Raw genomic sequence first — 27691 nt, forward strand, 5'->3', positions numbered from 1 at the left:
AGAAAATAATTCCTGCTTTAAAAAAATGTATTATTTTCCTTGCTGAGTAGCTAAGTAATTTCTAAGTCATTTTTGAAAGTCTTTCAAATAAACAATTTCTTTTTAGAAGACTAAATGTATGCAATAACGTAATGAAGATTATGTTTAGTTTCCATTGGGTGGAAATGGTGCCAGAAAAATAAATTTTCATTAAAAAAAAAAACACTTCATTACATCTTTGACCAATTGGCTATAACTGAGTCTCAAGAACTGATACTATCCCAAACCATTTAACCCATCTCACATAAACAAATTAAGCTGGTTTTAGCATTTTTTGGGAGAAAAAAGAATGAGCATATTTTTTCTTTTCACTAGTTATAAATTAACTCAGGAATCAAAAGCTCTAATACTATTTAAAATCCATAGTTAATCTAAGAACAAGAGGAGGAAATTATTTTTAGACTTCAAAATAGTTGAGTCTCTGAAGACCTGCTTAAACAGTACCTCATGAAGAAATATTGACTTTCAGGATCAAAACTGAACAACTGAACATGAAAAACCACCAAAGAGCGGAGATGACTGGGAGGGAAAAAAATGTAATCAAACCATAATTACAATGAAATTAATTTTTATCACTAGTTCATGAATATTTTTAAATCGCTTACAGGAGATTCAGTTTGCTATCTTTCCTAGTGTCCTGAACTATCTGAAAAAGATGTCACATTTTATATAGCACTGTCTGTTTTTTAAACTCCAAAACATCAACATGGTCAATGTGGTAAAAAACTAATAAAAAATATTTAAATGAGAAAAAAATATGGACACTCAATTGTTTAAGATCTATTACTGGGTACCATTTTCACTTAACTTATTTAAATATACACTTAGCAAATGCCTTTAGATATAAGTTTGGATCAAGTGTGAAATGAATCTGGCCATATCATATAAACTAGTCTTTGAAAATATTGAAACTTTCACTATATAGTTGTTGTTTCTTACTTCATTACTCTAGGTAAATTATTATTCTAGGATTGCTCTGAGATATATTCTGAGAACCATGGAATACTAACTCTCAGCATATTCATTAAATTTGGTCAAGTTTAGACACTTCCATTTTGAAATACTAACTATGTATTGTTCTCTAGAAATTATGTTCAATATATGATTAATCCCAATTAGTAATCAATTTATAAAAATAGTTTTTATCCAGTAATTCCAGCAAAGTAAAAATAGGAGTTCTTTTCCTTTTTTTAAAAAAATAACAAATGAAACAGGCTCACTGAATGAGAGAAATTAAGCTTATTTTAAAATGCCATAGAATTACAACTTAATCATACTTCTTTTATATTGGTGTGTTGCTGTTCACCTCATACTGGCAGTTTTAAGGTGCAAAAGCTTCTTCTAAATAGATGGGCCTAATATAATCATCCAAATTCACTGGCTATAGGTTTAAATTAGCCCATGGAGATCTACTTTAAAGTACAGAAAAATTAAAACAGCATAATTCTTTAGAAAATGGTAGCACTTTTCATTGATATAATAAAGGGACTCAAGGGATGTTTGTCATTCATTATATTAGAGTTAAACCTTTAAAGAAAAATTCAAACCCCCCCCAACAAACAAAAAAAAAAACCACACACACATTTGAAAGAAGTTGCTGTACCTGCAAAGACTGTTTAAGCTTACTATGAAATACAAAAAGTGCACCCTTCTATATCTACATATAAAACATTAGAAATAAAACTTGTGTAAAATGTTTGCTGTGCAAACTATAAAAAGTCAGTCAAGTCCATTTTTCCCCCCTATCTATGGCCACATTCTCTTCCTTCCTATTGCAGAGAATCACTGTTATCCAAAACCAGGCCACTAATATTTGTCGCTGTGAGCTCTCCTCCATCATCTTCAGTGCTATCCACAGATTCATCCTCACTCTGTCCTCCCATCATGACTTGCTGCACTGCTAACGTAGCACCATCAGATGACAGGGATTGGAGGCTGTCCACATTCATATTAACTGGTGTAGTAATGGTCACAACAGCTCCTGAGGGATAAATTTACAGTGAATATTTATTTTAAGATTAGTACTTTCAGAGAAACAGTCTACTATGAAACTTTAGCATAAATAAGCATATACTATACTAATGTAAAATTTCTTATAAATTTTGACAAAATGTTATACATATAAATATATAAACATAAAATATTAAAATGTCTAAATAGTATTATAATTGTAATGTACAATTACATATAATATATCTTAATATTATCATAATGTTGAAATTATTGAAACTATTAAAAATCCTCAGATTATGTTGGTTCTGGCATTCTCTCTTCATAAAGATGGGTCCTTCCAAAGGGATCTAGAGAAGTGGGAATATCTCTTTTTTGGCGGGGAGGCTTCCCCCCAAGAGAAGAAAAATCAAGAAATAATTATAATAATATGCTCTTACATTTTACACAGTGCTTTACCTGCATTAGCTCATATGACCTCACAACAACCCTGTAAGGAAAGTACTAGAAATATTCCCCATTTTACAGGTGAGAAAGTTGAATTATTTGTTTGTGGTCAAGTATCAAACTCCAGTCTCTTCTGACTCCAAGTTCAGAACCCTTTTTTTTTCCAGCTGCAAAGAATCACAATCTCACTGCTGTGAGTGTGCCCTCCTCACCCTCTGTGATTCTTGTCTACTTGCATCCTTAGATCTTCCACAGAGGATCTTCAATGTGCTTGAAGCCTTCATCCAGGATGTGTAACAGTACCACTTGGAATCTATCTGCTCTCCTTTAGTTAACACATGAGCAGCCCTGCCTCCTTTTCTGATAAAGTGTTTTATTGCCAGCATTCCTTATTCAAGGAAAAATTATTGAACATCTGATATTGCACTATGCTAGAAGCTGAGAAACAGTCTGCCCTCAGGAAGATCTGACTAAGAGGAATCAGCATGTAAAGAAGAATGTAACCTTTTAACAGGGGAGATAAATGTAAAACTAGAGGAATTAGGAAAGGTTTCTGGGAGGGGCACAAAGAGAAACAATTCTGATGAGAAAAGTGAGCATGGTCAGAAGAGACTGATCTAGGCCAACTTAAGTTTTTTTTAAAAAGATGCGAGGGGGCAGCTGGGTAGCTCAGTGGATTGAGAGTCAGGCCTAGAGACAGGAGGTCCTAGGTTCAAATCCAGCCTCAGACACTTCCCAGCTGTGTGACCCTGGGCAAGTCACTTGATCCCCATTGCCCACTCTTGCCACTCTTCTGCCTTGGAGCCAACACACAGAAGTTAAGGGTTTAAAAAAAAAAAAAAAGAGTCCTTAGCTAAGATACCAGCTCATCTCCATAAGAATAAGAAAGGACTCTACCATTAAAAAAGAGGGAGGTGAACAAGTAAATGTAAGTTTGGAATGGTAATGTAAAGATACTATCAGGAATTAGGACTTAAGAATGAGCACTATTTGTTGAGAAAAACTAGTACAACAACAACAACAACAACAAAAAAAAAAAACGAGAAAAGACAATCCAAGAAGAGATAGGACTATTGCTCCACAGTAAATGGAGCCAAGAGGAGTTGAGCTGCGAAGGCCCTTATTTGCTTGTTTTCTCTGCCAGAGTAGGCTCTGTTGCCTGGAAAGAGTAGAACAATAATAGTTATGAGGAAAGAAGTCAGTTTCTAAGAAAAGAAAGAGCAATAGTCAGTACCTGGCTGCTCTTGATGAATTCAGGTTATCTGGCTGTGAACTATATCCTCAGGTACTGAAATAACTTATGAATGTGACTGTGGAGGCCATTGTCAGTAACATCTGAAAAATCCTGGAGAAAGGGACAGATATCACAGTCCTGGAGAAAGGCAAATATTGTCCCATTTTTTAAAAAAATCAAAGAAAATAGAAAATGCTAAAGGCTAATGAACTGATTTTGATTTCTGGCAGAATTCTAGAATGCATTATTAAAAGGTGGTTAAGAGGCTTAGAGATGGGAGGTCCTGGGCTCAAATCTGGCATCAGACATTTCCTAGCTGTTGTGACTCTGGGCAAATCACTTACCCCCCATTGCCAAGCTCTTACTGCTCTTCTGCCTTGGAACCAATACACAGTATTGACTTTAAGACAGAAGGGAAGAGTTTAAAAAACAAAACAAAACAAGGATAAAAAGCTTGCATAGCTTCAAGAAGGTGACCTCATTTCTTTTTCTTTCCTTTTTTCTTCCTTTATTTTTCAAGGTTACTAAACTTGGGGATCAGGGGAATGCTAGAGAGAAAGTGCACCTAGATTTCAGCAAAGTACTTTGATAAAGCATCACAGAATCTCACCTCTTCATCTTGAGGAAAAATGGAAAGACAAAAGCTAGATAACAACACAGTTTAAAGGTTTTGGATCTACTTGAATCATTAATGATTAATGTCTTGATTATCTTGATTAATGTCTTGGTTAATGAAACATCCAGTAGCATGATCCAGGGACCTGTACTATGCTATGCTCCTTATGACAGCAAAAAGCTAGAAGGGATTGCTAACACAATGACTGATACAGAATTGGGACTTTAAAAGATCAATAGGTTAAAATGTTGGATTAACATGGAAGTTGAAATTTAATAGGGATAAATATTAAATCTTCTATATGAATTCCTAAAATCAATTTCATAAAAACAAAATGGTGGAGTCTAGTTAGACAGCTATTTCTCTAAAAAAATCTGAGGGTTTTAGTAGATTACAAGTTCATTATGAGTCAAAAGTGTGAGGTGGTAGTCAAAAAAGCTAAGATTAGCAACCAATAACTATTCATTAAAAAATCAAATGGTCTTTTGGTCTTTTCTCATTCTTTATCCTGCAATATTAGACACTATTAACCATCTCTTCTCCCTAAATACTATGTACTCTCTGGGTTTATATGATACTACTGCCTTGAAGTTTTTCTTTTATCCGTCTAGATTTTCCTTTTAAAGTCTCCTTGGCTGGCTCTACTATCTATACCTGACATCCCACAATGCTCACTTCCAAGACTTATTCTCTTCACTTCCTAAGTATAGCCAGTATTTATTTAGTGCCTTAAGATTTGTCAAGTACTTTAAATACATTAATTCATCTGGTACTCTTAACAACCCTGGGTTATTATCCCCATTTACAGATTAAGAAACTGAAGCACAGAAAGATTAAGTGACTTGCCCCAGAATGTCAGAGAAAAGATTCAAATTCAGGTCTTCCAGATTCCAAATCCTGGGCTCTATTCATTATGCCACCTAGCTGCTGCTCTCCCCCGAGTCATCACATGAGTTGATCTCATCAGCTCCCATTGGCTGGATACTAGAGAGATAAATTTTATATCTAGATATCTAGCTCCAGTTTTTTCCTGAACTGTATCTCTAGTCTTGTATCTCCAAGCGCTTAATGGCCACTTCCAACTAGATGTTAGGAATCTCAAAATCTAACAAGTCCAAAAGCCAACTTATTTTTCTTTTCCCCTAAAATCTCCCTTCTTCCTTCTCTATTTTTTGATAAGGGGGCCAGTATTCTCTGTATACCTGGATTTAAAACTTCAGAATTGTTCTTAATTTTTCTCCTTTCCTCATGTCCAATTAACTTCCATGTCTTGTTGATTCTGCCTTTACAATGTATCATGAAACTTCTTCTCCAAATCACATGGCTACCACTCTCATCATCTTTTATCTGGACTACTGCAATAGCCTTAAATGATCTCCTTTCCACATCTTTTAGTTTTTCAGGTTATTTCCCATAGTTCCTGGTTTTTTTTATTGTTATTGTCCATTACCACAAGCTATTTTTCCCATATCTCTCCTCCTTTTTGTGGCTAAACTCCTTGAGAAGTCCACCTAGAACTGGATCCTCCACTTCCTTTCCTCTCATTCTTCTCATCTCATAGTTTAACTGAAATGACTTCCTCCAAAGTTACCAATGATTTCTTAATTGCTAAATATAATGATCTTTTCTCAGTCATCATATTTCTCAATCTCTTTGTAGTCTTTGGACTACTTACCACACTAATTTTCCTCCTGATTTTCTCTTCTCTCGAAGTTTTTGTGACACTCTTTACTCTGGTTCTTCTCCTATTTGTCTTGTCAGTCTTCCGTCCTAGATCTCACTTAGAACATACCCATTAACTGTGAGAGTCCCCAAGGCTCTGTTCCAGGTCTGTTTGCTATCTATACTAGTTAGCATGGTGATCTCATCAGCTCCTAGAGGTTCAATTACCATCTCTATTTAAATGACTCAGGGGGGCAGGCAGCTGGGTCAGGCCGAGAGATGGGAGGTCCTGGGTTCAAATCTGGCCTCAGACACTTCCTAGCTGGGCAAGTCACTTAACTCCCAATGCCTAGCCCTTACCACTTTTCTACCTTAGAACTAGTACAAAGTATTAATTATAAGAAGGAAGGTTAAGGGTTTAAAAAAAAAAAGAAGACTCAGATCTATTATTGAGCCCGAATCTCTGCATGCACACTTCTAGCTACCTCTTGGACATCTTGGAGTGAGTGTTCTGTAGATCTCCAAACTCAACATTTTCAAAACCTGGCCCTCTCTTCTTCCTATCCTCTTGCTATGGAGGGTACCACTCTTCTCCTAGTCAACCAGGCTTGCGTGGCATTCATGAGTCCTCATTATCTCTCACTCCTTCCCCCCATTCAATCTGTAGCCAAGGCCTTCATAATGTCTGGTATATACTCCTTTCTCCAGCATTGCTACTACCCTGATGCAGACCCTCATCACCTTGGGACTCAGGTATTGTAGCAGCTTCCTGGCCACCTTCCCCCATTTGACCATCTCAGTCCTCTATTAGGGAAACTCCAGAGGTTCTCTATCACTTCCAAAATCAAGAATAAAAGCTCTCTTTGGTATTCAAAGCCTTTTACATCATAGCCCCCTCCTATCTTTCATTCTCCTTACCCCTTATTCTCTGCCAACATACAATCTGCTGCTCCTCGGATGATGCACTCCATCTCCTGAAACCAGCCATTTGAACTATCAGTTCCAAATGCCTAGAAATCTCTCTCTCTGCTGGTCACCCCTGCCTCCTTCAAGATCTAAGTCAAAATCCTGTGTTTTCCAAGCAACCTTTTACAGTTTCTCTTCTTTCTACTGCCCCTGCTCTCCCGATTACTACCAATTTATCCTATGTATCAGATGATCAACAGAGGGAGACAGCCAAGAGAACAGAACTGGGTAGAAGATATAACATTCGACTACAGAACTCAAGAGAAGTATAAAAGGAAAACATTAGTGAAAAATCATCAGGGATTTAATTAAAAAAAAAACCTCAAAGGACTAAACCAAGTTAAACTGTTGACATTTTTATATAGGGAGTATCTGCTCAGGCCTTCATTATCACTAGAGAGAGTGTAATTACCGAGGGGGCTTTGATGGGATTCCATCACATCCAGATGATCTCAAAATAACAATGGAAGGGTGAGGAAAAAGGAAACAGAGGGAGAGGGGGAAAGGGAAAGGAAGAAGTCTCACATAAGTAGTATGCACAAGGGAAAGGTTTTACAAAGGAAATGCCAGTCAGGGGATGAATGGGCAACACCTGAACTTCATTCTTGTCTGACCAGCTCCAAGGAGAGAAGAATGAAAACACACACACACCCTAGATTCTGAGAATCATCTTACCCAGCAGAGAAGTAAGAAGGAAAGAGGGAGAATGAGAAGGAGGGTAGATTAAGAGAGGCAGTGGTCATAAGCAATATAAACTCAAAGTGGCAACAGGGTAAAGAAGAGAAGGAAAAGTTTAGAAGAGAATAGGATGGAAACTTAGTGATTATAACTGTGAATGTTAATGGGATGAACTTGACCACAAAAAGGAAGACAGAATGAATCAGAAACCAGAATCCAATCATATGTTGTTTACATTTAGCATGCTTGAAACAGAAAGATACACCTAGATTTAAAATAAGGGGCTAAACCTATTATATTTGAGCTGAAACAAAAAAGACAGAGGCAGCAATCATGATCTCAGACAAAGCAAAGTATTGAGAGAGAAAGTATTTCCATACAGTTGTCATAGCCCAGACAAGATAACTGCACATAAATTTGTAGGACCTACTTGGTCCAGTTGTGTAACTTTCTCCAGCAACATTCAATAGCACATGAGTAAGCATAAAGAAGGAAGGCTTGGGGAGATTTGATAAAACATGAATTGTAACAAGACAAGGAGACAAGTGTGATATGCAGAAATGGGCAGCCATTTTCTGTAGGTGCAAGTTAGCAGTTTGCCACTTTGGAACCCAGAACCTGGCAAAGCACCCAGAGGCCCAGTTGCTACCACTTCCTCCCTAACCCTTGAGATGAGAGAAAGAAGTGAAGTCCCCAGGGGTTTGTGGCTGCCCATTTCTGCATATCACACAAGAGATTCAAGGATAGGAGACAGTATAAAGTTGAAGTTAAATATAATGTCATGACTGAGAAAGGAAGGGAACTACCATCTTCTAAGTGCAATATATTCCACACCAAGTTCTAGTTCATTACATTTATTTGTCTGAAGGCTATTTCCATTTGGATATCCTTTCATTCTATCCAAACACAAGATCTAAAACAAAACCAATCATTTGCCTCCCCAACCCCTAGCCCAATTCTCATTTCTAATTTCTTGATCTCTACCTAAGAACCTTGCAGTCAAGTCCTTGAGGGTGTTGATCTATTCAGCCTCAGATATCCCATATTGGAGCTGAGCTAACTACCGAATATACTAGGTCTAGGCCTAGAGAAGAGTGTGCTTCATATGCCATCCATCTCAGCTTGCCATTTGCCTTGTTGCTAGAGGCATAACATGCATCTCTAATTCTATGCCCTGCTTTCTCTTTTTGTTCTGTTAACAATGGCATTACTCATTATCTCTGAATTTCCAGACCAAAGCAACTTTCTCTATAGTTACCATTTTCATATATGATCTATAGATAGATCCAAAAACAGTCACTCCCATTAGAGAATAAACTTTTAAGGACAAGAACTATTCATATCCCTAGTGCTTGGTATGTAATATTTTCCCTTCAATGAATTAGCCAATTAATATTTTGAATGTTTAGTTGACGTAGATATTTCAGTCAATGAGATTCCAAGTTTGGGAAAATCTTAACTTTTTATAAAATTTCAGGTGGATGAATCAGAGACACAATCATACCTGAAATAGATCTCTTCTGTGACATACCTAACAAAAGATCATCCAGATTTTGTTCAAAGATCTAAAGAGGTAAAAGAGACTTTAGAAGACCATCTACTCAAGCCTCCTAATTTTACATGAAGAAACTGAGATTCAAAAATATATATAAAAAAAAAAATCATCCACAGTGCCACAACTAGTAAGCATCAAAGCAAGATCTAAACCAGGTCATGAGATCATACAATCATATATTTAGATTTTCTATGATTTAGATTTAGATTTCATAGGTCTGGAGAGGTCTTTAGGGGTCATCTGGTACAATTCCTTGACTTTATAAATGAAGATACACAGGGTTTTAAGTGACTTGTCCATGGTCACATAGATAGCAAATGATAGAGCTGGGATTTGAACCCAGGATCATTCCTGACTTTAAATCCAGTTGCCATCTCCATTGTACCATTCATGTAATGAAAGTAGAAATGTGATGTATCCAAGGTTATAGACACTATGTATGGACAGCTATGTCACACAGTGGATAGAGTGCAGAGCCTGGAGTCAGGAAGACTCATTTTCATACATTCAAATTTGGCCTCAGACACTTAGTAGCTGTGTGTGACCCTAGGCAAGTCACCTAACCCTGTTTTCCTCAGTTTACTCATCTGTAAACCACTCCAGTATCTTTGACAAGAAAGCCCCAAATGAGGTCACAAAGAGTTGGACATGACAAAACAATAACAGTAACTTATTGTTATGTGGCAGAGCCAGAATTTTAACTGAAGTCCTTTGAATTCAAGTCCATTGATCTTTTTAATACAACATATTCTAGGACAGGGAGTCAGACCTAAAGACAGAAGATTTTGGGCTTAAATCTGGTCTTGGACACTTCAAAGCTGGGCAAGTCACTTAACCCCAGTTGCCTAGCCCTTACCACTCTTCTGCTTTGGAACCAATTTTTGGTATTGATTCTAAGACAGAAGGCAAGGGTTTAAAAAAAGTGCAACATATCATCAAAGAAATAAATGACAGAAAAGGATATGAGGCAGTTATATAGCAAGAGAGTAGAATATCAAATTGAAAATCTATGTTTTGTATTTAAATCCATATAATGTCAAGAGGAAAAGAACCCCAGCACTTGGATGGTTCTAATCAAAAAGAATTTACAGTAGGATATGGACATGGGTTACACAAAACAAAAAAGGACTGATAGGTTTTGTTCCATATTGTTGGAGGGAATGCCTAAATCAATAAGATCTTGAATCCATTTAAATAGTGAAATATAAGTTATATAAAACTCAAGGAGGTTCAGGGACATTTCCATGTAACCTTGGCATATCTAGATATGGTCAATTTACTTAACATGGAGAGACCCTTGAGCTGTGAGCCTTTAAAACTGGTGAGATTGATCCTTGCTCTCTCTGCCTTGTTTTTGGCAACTCTCATCTGCTGCATCCAGAGGGTGAAGATCTCAAGTCTATCCACAGTAAGGATGCCAGAAACTGAACTGGGGAGAGGACTTTACTTCTTCCATTCCCTCACTTTTACTGCTCCAAGAAATGGGCCTGGTGGTATTTGTTTCTATTTTGTATTGTATTGTCTTGCTCTGTTTCAAGTGCTAGAGGTGACCCTAAGGGAACCAGGAATTCAAGCTATGATGACCTTGGAACTAGGATGGCAGGCAACCAAGCTGGCCTGGAAGCCCTGATAAGCAGTACATGGGACTTGGAACTGGGACTGTGCTCTGTGGGAACTGGGGCTAAGTTAGGAGACTAATCTCATTTCCTTCTCCAGATACAGAGGTAGTATTGGGAGTGGGGAAGAGGATTATGCCTCCCACCCATTGGGGGAGTAAGTTTGCATATTTGTGATTATATCTTTTAACTTGTACCTTCTGAAGTAACTATTTCTGTGTAAAGCGAATCTTGGCTGTTAGTGACCAATTCAGTGGGACCCACTCCCTCCATTTCACAGGACACTATGGGAGGGAAGCTGGAACCTTATTTAGTGATTCAAGAAATTTTAGATTTGTTCTGCATAGAGGCAAATAAGGTCATAATGTAAGGGATAACTTGCTAACCATTGGAAATGTACACAGTGAACAGTGAAGTAAGCTGCTCAGGGAGTTAATGTGTTCCCTTCAAGGGAATTCTTCAAGGAAGAGCAGGATGATGACTTGTTGGGCACATTGTAGGAAAAGATTATTTTTAAGGTATGAGCTGGGCTTGGTGCTTTCCAGTTCAGAGATTCTGTGCTTGTTAGAACTTGTTCATTTAATAATTTTAATATAATCTGAAGCAATTTCACAATATTTAACTGACTTATAGGGTACCAAAAATTTATTATTTTGTTCAAAGAGTATGGTCTTATTTTTTGAGAACTGGACATTTTTAAGCATTTCTTAAATACATGGAGAATAAGCTGGATACTTGGAGTTTTGTGAATTGTTTTAGGATTAGTGACATGAAATAATCAAATTTTACTACAAAACAGAGATTAAAAAAGTTATTTCTCCCATATCTTTGAAGAGGTGGAATATTATGAGTGTGGTACACTGCATAAAATGTCAAACTTTTTTCAATGAATTGGTTTTACAAGCCTGTATTATGTTTGTGATTATATCTTTTACAGGGGATAGATAGCCTTGAGATTGGGGAGCATAAGACGGATATATTGGTGAAGGTAGCTGATATTAGAAAGATACCATTAAAAATATATTTTAAAGAATAGAATACTACAACAAAACCTAGGTAGAACCAAAAAAAAAAAAATAGAACCATGAGGTGGGTTTCAGAGAAATTTATGGTGCTTTATATAAAGTTAATGGTGGGTCAGCTAGATGACTCAGTGGAAAGAAACCCAGGCCTGGAAATGGGAAGTCCTGGGTTCAAATGTGACCTCAGACACTTCATAGTTGTGTGACCCTGGGAAAGTCACTTAACCCCAGCTGCCTAGCCCTTAACACTGTTCTGCCTTGCAATCAATTGTATGGGTCTTAAAATGGAAGGTAAGGGTTAACAAAAAAAAAGAAGAAGAAGAAGAAGCAAATGGCAAGTTTTGAATATAATTGGTTGGGGATATTTTCCTTGACATAGTTTTTTTTCTATCAGGTCTAAGTAGTGAACAGGAAATATCCTTAAATATATGACTAGGCCTTTAGCAAAATTTTGAAATGGATACAATTTGTCTTTGAGAAAACACTACCTCTTTTGCTATTGTCTTCTTTCCTTATGTTCCTCAGGATTTGGATGTCATATTGTTGCCTTTGTTGGTCAAAGTTTTCTAGTTTGGCATTCACCTGCCCTTCCTCCAAGTGGCTCCATGCTATAATATTACCCCTATAGTGATCTTTCTGCCACATCAATTCTTCCTCCCTCTCTTCTTTAATCTTGTTGCAAATTAATCCTAAAATTATGAACACATTTTGAAAAGTGTCTCAAATTTTCTTTTGAATTCAGGCATTTTAAATAAAAAGCAGTCTTGCTTATAAAGGCAGTTTTATAACATTCCACATCCCTCACATAGGAACACCCAGTTATACTTCTTCAATACACTGATGCTTCTGTGATTTCATCAATGGTGAGTACACCTTACAGTGGAATTGATCTTGATCCTTTCTCACACTGTCCTGTGGGTAACCTTTTTCCTTGTCCCTGTAGTATTCTTTCCTAGGGAATTGACCCAGAGTACCTGGGACCCTCCTTTAGTTCTCTTGATGATGTATGGATGCCACTGAAGTATGTGAGCCGTCCACTGGATTATTCCTCACTTGCCACATGACTATCTCTTTTTCCACTCACAAATCTCTCTGATGTTTTCCCCTACCTCACTTCCCCTTCTTTGGCCATACTTTGGGACCAAGGCATGTCTACCATATGGCTATACAGTTATAAGGAAATAAGGAAATAAGCAGGAGCAGGAGCTGTTGAAAGGCAAAAGCAGGATGATTCTAGAATTCTAGGGAAGTGACAGCGTGAGCTTCTTCTGGGAGCAGTTGAAATCTGGAAATGTTGAAAGAGTGTCTGAACTCCTTAGGTGGACCGTGTGAGTTTGACTATTTCTCCCTCTCTTTTGGTTGTCCTGATACAACTACTTGTTCCTATGTTCCTGTGTGTGTATCCAGTTGCTTCTGATTGAGATATTCCTACAGAGCTGCTAGAGATATCTAAAGCCATCTGTCAGTGAGATCCTTTCCTTTTGAGCCCTTGCTCCTACTTACCCTCCAACCTTTCCAACTCTATTCACCATCCAGGGAGGAATTTGGTTAGTAAGGTGTATATATTGTAGGAACTGGGACTTTTAGATAGAAAGGTTATTGATAGAGCAGATACCAACTTTAAGAAGATAACAACTGGATTTGGTGGGATGTTTATAGACTGTAAGTCTGTAAGTCTTCAGTTAGATCTTCCGAATTCCCTTCCCTTCCTTCCCTTACCATAAAAAAACCCTGTTTTATATCATTTGGGTATCCTATAAAATTTATCCTGTTGGCCTTCCCAAACCCTGAGATACTTCAGATTACTGGTCCTAACACTCATTCCTTAACTATCTGGAATCCCCTAAACCAGTGATGGGCAAAACTTTTTAAAGAGGGGGCCAAGGGAAAGGAAATGCTCATCTGTCAGTCTGTTTCTAAGGCAACTCTTTCGAAGTTTCATTGTATTGTATCCTACTCATTGTATTCATCAGATTAGGAATAATGTTGTGCAGCCAGATAGAACATTTCAGGGGGTGACATCTGGCCTGCAGGCCATAGTTTGCCCATCACTGCTATATCACCAAGTATCATTTAGATACCTATTTCATTTGGTTGAGCCAGGCAGATCAAACCTGGATTGGTTTGGGTTAGGCTAAAAAGGAATTTTAGTAAGAGCTGACTGTTAGTGAGTTAGTGACAGTTTGGCAGCCCTGGAAATTCTATTGGACCTGTCTGTCAAAAGCCAGCAGACAGAAGGCTCCATTCAGCTTACTGCTGAAGCAGGAAGTTGTCCAAGGTCCTGAAGCTCACCACTGAGGTTGATTGACACCTGGGTGTTAAAGGGCATTGTTAAAGATTTACTGCTGTCCAGGTGCTGAAAAAAAATTTTTCCTCTCAAAGTGGCAGCTAATTTTACACAGCCAATTTTATATTCACTTTTATTTCCACATTATTCCTGTATGGTGGGAACTATGTTACAAGGGATAATGCTGATGTTATACAATGCCTTGCTATGTATTCTGTGATCATGAGATTAAACCTACCCTGCCCATCTTTAGATTTAATCACCAAAGGTGAAAACATCACCACTTAATTCACAAGTTGGGAAGTCTGTAACCCATGTGTGCAAGAGTGGGTGATGAATCAGAATTGACTGACTGCCCCCTGGGCAGTCCTAAGCAAAGCATCTGTTGTGATTGGACACATAAATTAAGAGGAAGGCACAGGAAGTGATGAAAAAGAAGCACCTTTAAAAGGGAGTGACAGGGCAGCTGGGTAGCTCAGTGGATTGGGAGCCAGGCCTAGAGACGGGAGGTCCTAGGTTCAAATCCGGCCTCAGACACTTCCCAGCTGTGTGACCCTGGGCAAGTCACTTGACCCCCATTGCCTACCCTTACCACTCTTCCACCTATAAGTCAATACACAGAAGTTAAGGGTTTAAAATAATAAAAAAAAAAAGGGAGTGACAACTTCCTGTGGGCTGGTTCTTGTTTGTTTTCCTGGAGTTGGAGCTTGAGTTGGAGATGCTGCTTGCTGGACCTGAGACCTGACCCTGAGACCTTGGTGAGACTGTTCTTAAATCTTTCCCTTAGAACTACACGTGGTAAGTGAAGAAGGCTGACTACCTGGAGGTACTAGTCTCCCAGAGGCTCCCTTGATTGGGAGAAGCCCTTGTGGCTAAACTCCTTGTTAACTGACTTTTAGGCTCTCCAGCTGGGACTGCTGGAACCCTGCCAGAGTAAAGCCAGGGATTGAATACATAATCTAGTTCTTTAAGTTAAATCTTTTATTCTACCCTCTTCTCATCTCTCTACTTCCACTGTCTTCATATTTGTGTAATAGAATTTGTTGTACTGGTGCTGCAGTAGTCATAGAATTTGAGACACTGGTATGGCTCATTACCTAGTAATCTTAATGCTCAAGGAGCAGAGTTAGTAGCATTGAAACAAGTCTGTCTTCTAGCTGATGATAAAAGTGCTAATATCTATACAGACTCTAAATATGTGGTTTGAGTATGTCATGCAACAGGAAAGATCTGGAAACAATGAGGTTTTATTACTGCATCAGGAAAACCAATTGCACATGGAGAAATAATAACTAAGTTGCTGGATGCTATCCAGAAACCAAAACAGCTAGTAGTAATCCATTGTAGAAGTCATACTTGTGGTAGAGACTCAGTTTCTAAAGGAAATTATAGAGCTGATGTAACTTCTAAGTATGCAGCCCAAAGTGCTCCAATGTATGTAATGAATCTATCAACCATTGAGTCTGATGATTTAGAAAACGCTTATGTAGACTCAGAGATTCAAAAACGGAAGGAGAAGTTTGGAGCAAGGAAAGAACATGGTATATGGGTTGCAGACACTGGAAAACCGCTGTTACCAAAAGATTTTTATACCTATTTGTGTCACACAAAAGGTCATTTTGGTACTTAAGTTATAGTAGATTCTGCAAAAAGACAATGGGTAGCACTGGGAATAAGTACTATTGCAAATAAGATCTTGTTCTGTTTGCCAAAAGTTCAATCAAGGTGCATTCAGAAAGAAAGGTTTAGGTGGTAGACCTTTAGCATATTGTCCATTCAAGAGTTTACAAATTGATTATATAAGTATACCAAAAGCTGGAAGATAAAAGTTTTGTCTTGTAATTGTCAATAGATTAACAAAGTGGCCCGAAGTTTTCCCATCTACTACAAATACAGCTGGCTTTGTGGTTAAAGTGTTGTTTAGGGAAATTGTTCCTATGTGTGTTGTTCCAATTACCCTAGATCAGGGGTCGGCAACCTTTTTGGCCGTGAGAGCCATAAATGCCACATTTTTTTAAAAATGTAATTTCATGAGAGCCATACAGTGCTCACAGTGCGCACTCCTGTAACAGTGCGTGCTCCTGTAACAGCGCCTGAAAAAAAAAATTGACTTTATGGCTCATGCAGAAAGAGCCATATCTGGCCCTCAAAAGAGCCAGATATGGCTCTAGAGCCATATGTTGCCGACCCCTGCCCTAGATTCTGATAAAGGATCTAATTTTACACAAGATATTCTGAAAAGAGTCTATGAGAATATAGGAATAACATCTAAGTATCATGTTTCTTATCACCCTCAAAATTCAGGTCAAGTGGACTGTATAAATAGGGAACTCAAGACTATGGTGGGGAAAATTTGTGCTGAAACTCATCTGAAATGGCCAGATATCCTTCCCATAGCTTTGTTTTTCCTGTGTACAAGACCATGCTCCAAATGGATAATGAAGGATGGTGGAGGAGGAGGAGAAGAAGGAGGAGGAGGAGGAGGAGAAGAGTTGGTGGAAAGCTGAGATTTCATCAGTCAAATAGAGTCTGCAGTCAGAAAGATCAGTAAGGAGAGGACCATTCCAGGGGAAGAGGACATTCGGATGGAAAAGGAGATTGCTGTTGAAGAGGAGGGTTCAGAGATATTGATGGATATTGTGCAAAGACTGAAAGACTTGAAAATATTAAGCAGATAAAGACTTAAAAGAAATTTCTCAATGAAGAGGATCAAGTGATTGATGGACTAATGTTTCTAAGGATTTGGGTAGTATAACAGCAACATAGCATAGTTTCATTAAGCATTTAACAGTACATATTACTGCCAAGGACTTTGGAGAAGAACTTTCTTCAGAGAAGATAAGAAGATGGAAAATCTGAAGTTTTGGTAAGTATATTGCATGCAACAGTAATGTAACATGACATAACATAGCATAAATAACAAATATGTATAAACATAAAAACATAAAAATGGTTAGGATATATTGGTTCAACTAGTGAATCAATGTATGGTTAGTTACTAACAATGAACAATTAGTTACTTAGTATAGGATTTAGTTTAGATTTTAGTTAGTGTCAAATAGTAATAGTATAGGTAGATAAAGTTAGTTTTAGGAGATTTTATTAAGATACGGCTGTAGTTAGATTAGAGTTTAGGTTGACAAGATACGGTACTGATTTACATTACAAAATACATTTAAACATACATAACAAACATGTATTACATATGACAAATTACAGATCACACAACATAAAAATATGTAAATAGATATGTAAATCATGTGTATTATATTTAGGATCGTAAAATTGCATTATAGTGAATGTATATGCATACATGTTACATGTATGCAAATATTGGGTGTGTGTTGTATGTATGCATGTATTATATGTATATGTATATAAAATTATGAATGTGGTTAATATTTGATACTGATCAAGCTTTTTTTTACATACATATGATTCTATGTAAAAGTTCACTTTTATGTGATAGGAATAAGGCTTAATTTAGAACAAGATTGTTTTGAATTTTCATCTATTTTTGAATGCATTTTGCATAAGTATGTTTGATGGATTGGTTTAACTTTTCTGTAAAAACTTATGCAATGTTGAATTAATTGTACTTTTTTCAAAATTTTCTAAGTTTTCTACTTATGCATTACAATAGTAATATAATTTTTCTGTATTAGTTTATAAGAATAGTATTTTTATGATTTTAATGTTTTGTATGAAATTTGTGTTTGTATTTCTATTTTGATGTTTTTTGCTTATTTTGCTTTTTTGCATATGTTTGCTTTGTACTTTGAAGTTTGTAACTGTTCATTGTATAATTTTCTTTTTTTTCCTTTCCTTGATTTAAAACCCTAGAGTAAGAGAGTATTAGACAGGATAATATAGGTGAGTGTAGGCTGTTTATTATTTTGGGTAAGAATTTTAGTATAGCTAGGATATAAATTTGTTGGTACACAAATACCAAAATATTGTTTTCAACATTACTTTGGCTTTGTGCAAAGAGGGGAATTGTTATAAGGAAATAAGCAGGAGCAGGAGCTGCTGAAAGGCAGAAGCAGGATGATTCTAGAATTCTAGGGAAGTGACAGTGTGAGCTTCTTCTAGGAGCAGGTGAAACCTGCTTGGGTGGACCATGTGAGTTTGACTATTTCTCCCTCTCTTTTGGTTGTCCTTCTGATACAACTACTTGTTCCTGTGCTCCTATGTGTGTATCTGGTTGTTTCTGATTGCCAGATATTCCTATAGAGCTGCTAAAGACATCTAAAGTCATCTGTTAGTGAGATCCTTTCCCTTTGAGCCCTTGTTCCTGCTTACCCTCCAACCTTTCCAACTCTATTCACCACCTGGGGAGAATTTGGTTAGTGAGGTGTATATTGTAGGAACTGGGACTTTCAGGTAGAGAGCTTATTGACTGAGCAGATACCAACTTTAAGAAGATAACAACTGGATTTGGTGGGAGATTTATTTATAGTCTTTAGTAAGATCATCCCAATTTCCTTCCCTTCCTTCCCTTATCACAAGTAAACCTTGTTTTATATCTTTTGAATATCCTGTAAGATTTATCCTGTTGGCCTTCTCAAACCCTGAGATACTTCTGATTACTTGTCCTAACAATCATTTCTTGACTATCTGGAATCCCCTATACCAGTGATGGGCAAACTACGGCCCCCTGAAATGTTCTATCCAGCCACAGACATTATTCCTAATCTGATGAATACAATGAGTAGAATACGATACAATGAAACTTTGAAAGAGTTGCCTTAGAAACAGACTGACAGATGAGCATTTCCTTTCCTTTGGTCCCCTCTTTAAAAAGTTTGCCTATCACTGCCCTATACCACAAAGTATCATTTAGATAACTATTTTAATACCAACTTTAATTATTTGAAAACTGGTTATCCCATGACTTGAAACCATATATCATCAAGTAGAAGAAAAATAAGGTTAAAATATGAGACTTTGTTTCAAGAAGCATGGCAGAGTTAAAAACACCAATGGGATCTAGGCCTTTTTCCTTCTCATACTCACTTTTGGGCTCAGTTTATTTTCCATACCAAGTATAAGATACATATACTGATGAAGCATCTCTAAGGATTTTCCAATTCAGTTGCATGTAATAGTCTCAATAAGAGGTTTCTTCATCTACTTATTTTGTCCTGTGTTTTGTAGTTACACAGAAATCTTTTCATGATGATGGGTCTCAGTTAGCAGGCTCTACAATGTTATGGGTTTTTGGCAGTTGGCATATTGTCACCCACACACATCTGGAGAACTTTGCCATCCGCGGGGGGGGGGGGGGATCTCTATCTTCCATTTGAAATCTGAATTGCACAGCTTTCATAACAAAAGCAAACCTCTTTGGTAACTATGTCTCTTGATATGCTTTGATTGATATTTGTATCAGAGGGTTGTTGAATAAATTTTCTTTGTTGTAATTGTCAGGGTTCTTGTATGATTCAGATATATACAATGGGGTGACTTGTTGAAAAAGCCTTATTAAGATTGTGTTTTGTTCTATTGGTGCAAATGCCTTTTAACAAATAGTCAACAAACAATAAATGTAGTGAAATCTTTAATTTCTTATACCTTTTAATTAACTGTGTTACTGTAAAGCTGTCATCTGCTGTAGAATATTATTTGCAAAAGCTTTCCTGTTCTCTTTTCATATCTTCATTCAAGACTGTCCCTGAAGAATGGGTATAATATTTTACTGTCATAAAAATTTAGAAGAGATAAGGAAATGGAAAGATGAGTTGGTAGAAACTGATATTTTTATTGTCTCCCATTTTTTGGTAATTATAAGATTTTCCCCTAAGTTATTAATGTCCTTTCTGCTTTTGGATAAATATAAATTCCAACTTAAAATGTAAAGATACTAACTTTACAGTTAGTAAAGATAGTCAGCGATAGTCAGAGATAGTCAGCTAAACAAGACTTGTAAGAATAAATTTTCTTGGAGCTTTATAAATCTAATCAAAACAACTTTAAATTAAAAAACAAAGAAAGAGAGAACACCTCATTAAGACTTAACAGGATGAAACCCAAGAATAGAATATAGCTCTACACCTTATTCAGAAGAAAAAGAATTGAAAGAGAAAGTGGCACTAAGTGCTGTATATTAAGAATATATTTTTTAACATGAGGAATGTTTTCCATATATTTCAGGAAAGGAAGGGAGAATTTGTTTAACTTCCCTCTTTGCCTTTTTCTCTCTCTCAAAGCAGGTTGTAACTTCTTGACTTACCTTTATGATTTCATTCTTCAAAAGGTAAAGGAACCAGTAAGAAGAAATGCTATTCTAGGGCTATTTTGGTTTCTATTTTTTCACTAACAGAGAGGGACTGATTCCTGGTGTGGAAATGATAGAAATCCTAAGGTACAGGTGGGAGAGACTATTCTCTCTTAGAATCTGTCATAGAGAAAGAAGGGAACCAACCACAGGTCAGGCATGTGCCTTAAATTTTGGGCAAGAAAAATAAAAGGTTCACAGAAAAAGACTGGTAGGATCCCATGGAATGAAATGCTACAAGGGCAGTCAGCCCAGGAGGGATTGGAGTTGCTCATGAATGAAAGTTTGAGGATAGAAAATGAACCAATGAAAAGAAAAAATTAGATCTGTCTGAAGACATCAACATACACATGCAGGGAAGTCACTATCTAAAATAGACTTAAAAAAGAAACGTACACAAAAAAGAAGCAAGGTAAGGTAACAAGGCATGGTCCTGAAAAAATTTTAGCTCTCAATCCCTTATTGATTTTGGGGAGGGGAAGAACAACATGTAAACAACTATGTCCAAACAAGATATATGCAAGAAACCTGGAGATAACCTCAGAGGGGAGGCACAAGATTAAAGAGGACCGGGAAAGACTTCTTGCAGGAGGTAAGACTTCAGTTGAGACTTGGAAGGAAGCCACAAAAGCCAGGAGATGTAGAAAAGGACAAAAAGAGTCCTGAATCTGGGGGACTGCCAGTAAAAGGCACGGAGTAAGGCGACTGGAATGTTAGGCAAAGGAACAGACAGGAGACCAGTGTCACTGGATCACAAGGTACATGGGGATGGGGAGGAAAGGGTAGTAAGGTGCGAGGGGGAGGAGAAAGATGTAAGCAGACAAGAAAGACTAGAAGGGGCCAGTTATGAAGGACTTTAAAAAGCCAAACAGAGAATTTTATATTTAATCCAGGAGATAACAGTCACTGAAACATGGCAGAATGGGAGATGACCTGGTCATTTGTGTAAGAGAGACAGAACTGGGAAGAGAATTGAAACATGGAGAATAACCAGCAGGCTACAGCAATAGATTGGGTGTGAGATGAGGAGGGCCTCTGCATCAGGGTGACGGCAGGGCATAGGAGACAAGGGAAAACATATGAGACAAGTTATGAACCTTGGAACAACAGGTCTTGGCAACTCATTGGAGATAAGAGGGAAAGTGAGAAGTGGAGGATGAAACCTAGGTGACAAGCCTGGGTGACTATAAAGTGATTTCTTTTTGGATACTGCCTGAACAAGATGGCTGCTGAGATCTCAAATTCTGTGACTTTGTGTTGTTTCTGACAGGAAAATAAAATTCCTATGTTCAGACAAGTATAATATAGTGGATAGTGAGTTAGTCTCAGAGTTAGGGAAACCTTGGTCCAAATCCTGATTCTGGCTGTGTAAGCCTAGGTGAATAATTTTACTTTTCAGGATCCCAAGGAATTCTAAGTGCCCAAGTTGCAGTCTAGGTGCCAATCTGTATTGGTAAAGAGATTTTCCTCATTGGAAGCTCTTTCTACTGATGCAATCACACATCTAGTCCCCCAACTCAAGTTCCCTTTGTGCCCTTCCTCCAAGGAAGATTGTTAAAAACAGTTATAGCAACATTACTTATAATTGCAAAATTGGAAATTGCCACTTCCAATGACTGGCCAATATACTAAATAATCTATGGTTGTATAAATGTAATACAGCATCACAGTAAGATAACTACACTTGATCTTAGGCAAAAGGCCAAGAAGTGATCACAACAACATAAAAAAGGATAAATCCAAATAAATATATTTTTACTTTAATGAAGCGATGTATTATATTGAATTATCATAATAATTACATATAAAATGACTAAATTTTTAAAAAGCTAACATCAAAATCTGGAAAATGTACAGAAAAAAATTCAGAAGGGAATTTAGAAGCATATAGAACTTTTTATTATTATCTCAACAAAAATAGGTGGTTAAAACCAATGACTAATGCAGTTTATATATTTTACATTCATTTCTGTGGTTGATTGTTTTTGTTCACAATTTCTAAGTTTAGAATTTTTAGACTTGACAAATTAAAGACTATTCACATTTTCTTACGACAGTCATTTTCTCAAGAAGTGGTATCATCTGGGGTTTGTAAGTTATTTCTATTAATACATTTTCATTTTGATACTTGTAATAGCATTATATGAAAGCAATAAGACTTATATTTCTCTTACCTTCTGACATAGTAAGTTCATTAGGTGGTTGTTGAGCAACCCCTGATGCAATAGAGTCGGGCCAGAATCTCTGAACTGGTCTATTCTGAGCTGTTTTTTTCTTTGTTTTTGGAGTTTCTGAACAGCTGGAATCCAACATTGGCTGGAGAATTCGTCTTCTGGCATTGATAAACCTAATCAGTAAATAAAAATCTTAGATAAGAATGGCTTCTAAAGGACAAATTCCCAACCAAGAACAACACACAAATATCATAATCAGGTTTCTTCTTTATTACTATAAGAAGTAATAAAAATAGGAATGATTAAATATGGAAACTAGTTCATGAGAAACATATCCTAAATGCTTCACTTTTATGGGTCCTGATATTTCTCCCACTTTTTCCTCATTTCTAAATTATTTTTATTCTTTGGGGGAGGGAGGAGAGAGATGGAGGAGGAGGTATTTGTAAGGTTAATAGCTAAAAAAACAATCTTGATTTTCTTCCAAGGAGAGAATACCAGAAAAACATTATTGATTTCCTTTATTTTCACTCAAAATACACAAGCAATTTTTACTAGCAATTGCTGCCAGGGTATATGCCTTTGGGTATGATGATCTAAAGGTAAGCCTTCAACCAAAGTTTTCATATTGCCTTTTCAACTAGAGCTAGAATATGAAACCATGCCATATAAGAAATGGCTGAAAGAATTTGGGATATTAAAGGCTGATGAAGAGAAGACCTGGAAGGGAGTAGGAGATAAGACATGATAGCTTCAAATGTATAAAGAAGTGTCATGTGCAAGAGGGATTAGACTTATTTGTGTGTCCCCCAAAGGCCAAAACCAGGAATAAGTAAAAATTGCAGGTATGCAATATGCAGTTTAATTCAAGACAGAGCTTCCAAAGAATTCCTTCACTAAAGTCCCACTCCAATGCCACATTGGGCAATGAAGCTGATCTGGGTACATGAAATCCCATCCAAGAATAATACATAAGCACTGACAAGCTGTACCAAGCTAAAGTGGCTAGTATAAGCCTAATAATGTGTTAGTACTTATATTAATACTTGTGCTGTTCAAGGACTTGTCTTACCTAAGTTAGAAAAAGCTAATCTTTAGGCTAGTAATAGGATGATGAATTTTGAGTTATAATATCATCTTGTAAAGATCATCTAACAGACTATAGAGGAATTCCAATCTGTAGCAATAAAGGGAGTATGTTTGCTATCACAATTATATCTTTTTATAAAATTTTAAGTTTTTTGTGGAAACAAAATCAACATAGCTATAAGAGAAACTGCTAGAAAAACTTCTTCAAACATCTCCTATAAAAGTCTGAAATCCAAGAAACAGAGGGAATCAGCACAAGTAAAATAAGTAGCCAATCATTCTACTGGGGAATTTAAAAATAGCTGGAGGCTAAGGACAGTTTTTAAGAGATGCAAACTACTAACAATTATGTGAAGAAAGACTCCATATCACTATAAAGAGAAATGAAAACATAAATACTTTTGAATTTTCACAACTCTATAAAATTGGCAAAGATGATAAGAGAGGGAAATAATCTAGACTGGAAGAATTGTAGGAAGATAGATATACTAATATATTGTTAGTGGCTATGAAAGGATGTGACTATCCTGGAAAACAATTTGTAATTAAAACTCACCAAATTTTTCACACTCAATAATCCCCACTCCGGGGTCTATAAACCTCAAAAATATCAAAACAAAAATGTCTTGTTTATACTCAAATCCGTAGCAGAACCTTTATGGTTGGAAAAATGAAAGCCTTCAATTGTAGAATGGTTGAACAATTGTGGTATGTTAATATATTTGAATACTATTGTGTTGTAAGAAATTAATATGAAGAATTTAGAGAAATGTGAGCCAGTCTAGAGGAGTTCTGAGGTTTCTTCCAATTAAATCTGTTTTTCTATAATCCCATGGCCTGATGCCAAGTGAAAAAGATAGAACAAAAGAGAACAATGACTATAATAACATAAATGAAAACAACTCTAAAAGAGACAAGTCAGATTTAACAGAATGATTAACCTTGACCCCTGAGACAGAAGATATTTCTCTTTACTCAACAGAGAGGTAGGGGATTGAGGGTCTAGAATGTCATATACACTATCACTCATAGTCATTTATTTTACTTAATTTTTTCTGTATATCAAGTAATGGCTATAATATTTAAAAGCCACCAATAAATTTTTTAATTAACTGGAAATTAATAAACTGTGTCTAAATGGAATGAATTATTAAAAAAAATTTTTTATGAATCTCAAATGCAAATGCAATGTGATGACATGAGCCAAGGCTGATGAAGTCAAAGCCAAATAATATGAATGAAAATTACAATTGGGTAAGCCAAGTCAGTTAATAGGTCTAAGTATGTTTTATTTGAAGAATATGCTAAGGTTCCGGGTTAAGATGGTGGCAGAGTAAGAAGAAGCTCTTAACCTCTCCTGACCGAAACACACAAAACTCCTCAAGGGGATATAAAAACAAGTCCAGACGAATGGAGGAACCCCACAACAGGGCACAGCGTGGAAGGTATGTGGAATCGAGGCATTTCCATGCTATAAAGGAATGAAACAGCCCTCACTAAATCGCGGGCTGAGCAACCACCCCACCCCCAACCCCTCCACACACAACACTTATAGCTCTGAAGCCAGCTAAAAAGAAATAGAGCAAGTTTGGGGCACCCATCGAGTCACTGGCAGCTCCAGGGCCTGTTCCTGAGAGCAGCAAGATTTAGGACCCCAAAAAGCTAACGAACGCACACAAAATCTGAGCACGGGAGCAGGGCGCCGAGAGTGGACGCAGGGCTCAGAGCGTGGGCTCAGAGCGCAGGCACGGGCAGAGGCTTGGGTGGAGGCAGACACAGTCACAAGCTAAAGCTCTGAAACCCTGAGTGGGGAACCAGTGCAGATGGGTATACGACTGGAAGCAGCGCCCTGAGGCTTGTAAAAAAACCTCCGGCAGACAATCAAGCAAGGGGGCCCACCAGGGGGCTTGACCGTGGACAGACCCTGAGTGTGAGGATAAACCTGAGAAGCTGCTGGGCTAACAATGGCTACCCAGTCTCAGGAAGTTCAGAAGAGAAAGATTAACAACAAGAAAAAGAAGTCTTTAACACTCGACAACTTTTACACAGAGAAGATCCAGACAACCGAGCAAACAGAGGAGGAGAACAAACAAGCATCCGGACCCTCCTCAAATACGGAAAACTCCTCACAAGCTATGGAAGAGTTAAAAACTGAGATTTTGAGAAAAATGGAAGAGATCTAGCAAGAAAATAACTGTTTAAAAGGTAGAATCTTGCAATTGGAAAGTGAGGCTCAGAAACCAAATGAACTGATAAGCAAATTGAACACCAGAAATGACCAGATTGAAAAGGAATACCAGAAGATTATGGCCGAAAACCAGAAGATTATGGCCGAAAACCAGAAGATTATAGCTGAAAATCAAAAGATCATAGCCGAAAACTGAAAGATTATAGCCGAAAATCAATCCCTAAAGGCTAGAATTGAGCAAGTAGAAGCTAATGATCTCTCAAGACAACAAGAACAAATAAAACAAAGTTAAAAGACTAAACAAATAGAAGGAAACATGAAATATCTAAATAAGAGAGTGACAGACCAAGAAAATCGGTCTAGAAGAGACAATTTGAGAATAATTGGTCTTCCAGAAAAACCAGAAATTAATAGAAACCTGGATTCCATACTAACAGAAATAATTGAGCAAATTTGCCCTGAAGTCCTATAACAAGAGGGCAATATAGACATTGAAAGGATTCATAGAACAACTGTGACATTCGATCAAAAAAAGAAAACACCCAGAAATATAATTGCCAAATTCAAGAATTTCCAAGCAAAAGAAAAAAATCTTACAAGAAGCCAGAAAGAAACAATTCAAATATCAAGGAGCACCAATCAGGATCACACAGGATCTGGCAGCCTCCATGCTAAAAGATCGCAAGGCTTGGAATACGATATTCAGAAAGGCAAGAGAGCTAGGCCTGCAACCACGGATCAACTACCCATCAAAATTGACTATATATTTCCAGGGGAAAGTATGGGCATTCAACAAAATTGAAGAATTCCAGGTATTTGCACAGAAAAGACCAGGGCTAAATGGAAAGTTTGATATCCAACCACAAAAATCGAGAGAAACCTGAAAAGGTAAATGAGATACAGAGGGAAAAGAAAGAAAACTTATAATTTTTAAATTTGCCTTTTTAAGGGCCTCAGTGAGATCTAATTATCTGTATTCCTATGTAGAGAAATGTTATGTATAATTCTCTGTAGTGAACTCTATTCACTATTATAATATTCACTATTATAGTAATCAGAAGAATAATTAACAGGGTGAGGGTGGAACACTAAATAATCTAAGATGACATGGGGGATGGGAAAGAGGGGGTGAATAGCAGGGGACACCAAGAGAAATTTGAGTGAATAAGAAAATAGGATATTCTATTACACACAAAGAGGGCATAGGAGGGAGAGGGGACAAATACTATTATAAGAAGGAGAGGAAGAGAGCATTAAGAGGTAATAATCAAACCTTACTCTTAGTGTAATGAAGCCGGAGAGGGAAGAGTAGCTATACTATCCTTTGGGACATAAAACTCTTATCTAACCCTTCTGAGAAAGTTAGAAGGGATAAACCAAAGGGAGCAGGGGAGTGGGGAGGTCAAAAAAAGGGAGGGGAGAAAAGGGAGGGAATTCATAAGGCCTTTAAAAACAAAAAGAGGGGGAAAAATAAGGGAGGGGATAAGGGATGGCAGCTTAATAGCAAACCACTGATTTAAAAGGAAAAAGTATAAGGAAAAGGGGGTAGGAAGAGGGAAGGATTCGAAAATGTCAGCAAATGCACAACTGATGATTATAACTCTGAATGTGAATGGGATGAACTCGCTCATAAAACGGAAGCAAATAGCAGAGTGGATTAGAAACCAAAATCCCACCATATGTTGTCTACAAGAAACACATATGAGGCGGGTGGACATACACAAGTTTAAGGTTCAGGGTTTGAGCAAAATCTTTTGGGCGTCAAATGAGAAAAAGAAGGCAGGAATGGCTATTATGATTTCTGACAAAGCCAAAGTAAAAATAGATATGATTAAAAAAGACAGGGAAGGTCATTACATCCTGATTAAAGGCAGTATAAACAATGAGGAAA

At 37.1% G+C, this 27691-nt stretch overlaps 1 protein-coding gene across 1 annotated transcript in view; it reads right to left on the reverse strand.

The window, feature by feature from the left end:
* Positions 1-1545: 1545 nt before the first annotated feature.
* PKNOX1 (PBX/knotted 1 homeobox 1) overlaps positions 1546-27691 on the reverse strand; it is a 93159-nt gene continuing 67013 nt past the window's right edge. The window contains exons 8-9 of the mRNA XM_044666886.1: positions 22524-22696; positions 1546-2020 (exon numbers count right to left, since the gene is read on the reverse strand). Of these exons, the coding sequence (XP_044522821.1) occupies positions 1809-2020; positions 22524-22696 (385 nt within the window). The 3' untranslated portion in view covers positions 1546-1808. The remainder of the gene's footprint in view (positions 2021-22523; positions 22697-27691) is intronic.

Source organism: Gracilinanus agilis, chromosome 3 (assembly GCF_016433145.1).
Source record: "Gracilinanus agilis isolate LMUSP501 chromosome 3, AgileGrace, whole genome shotgun sequence".
In the NCBI taxonomy this organism is placed as follows: Eukaryota; Metazoa; Chordata; class Mammalia; order Didelphimorphia; family Didelphidae; genus Gracilinanus; species Gracilinanus agilis.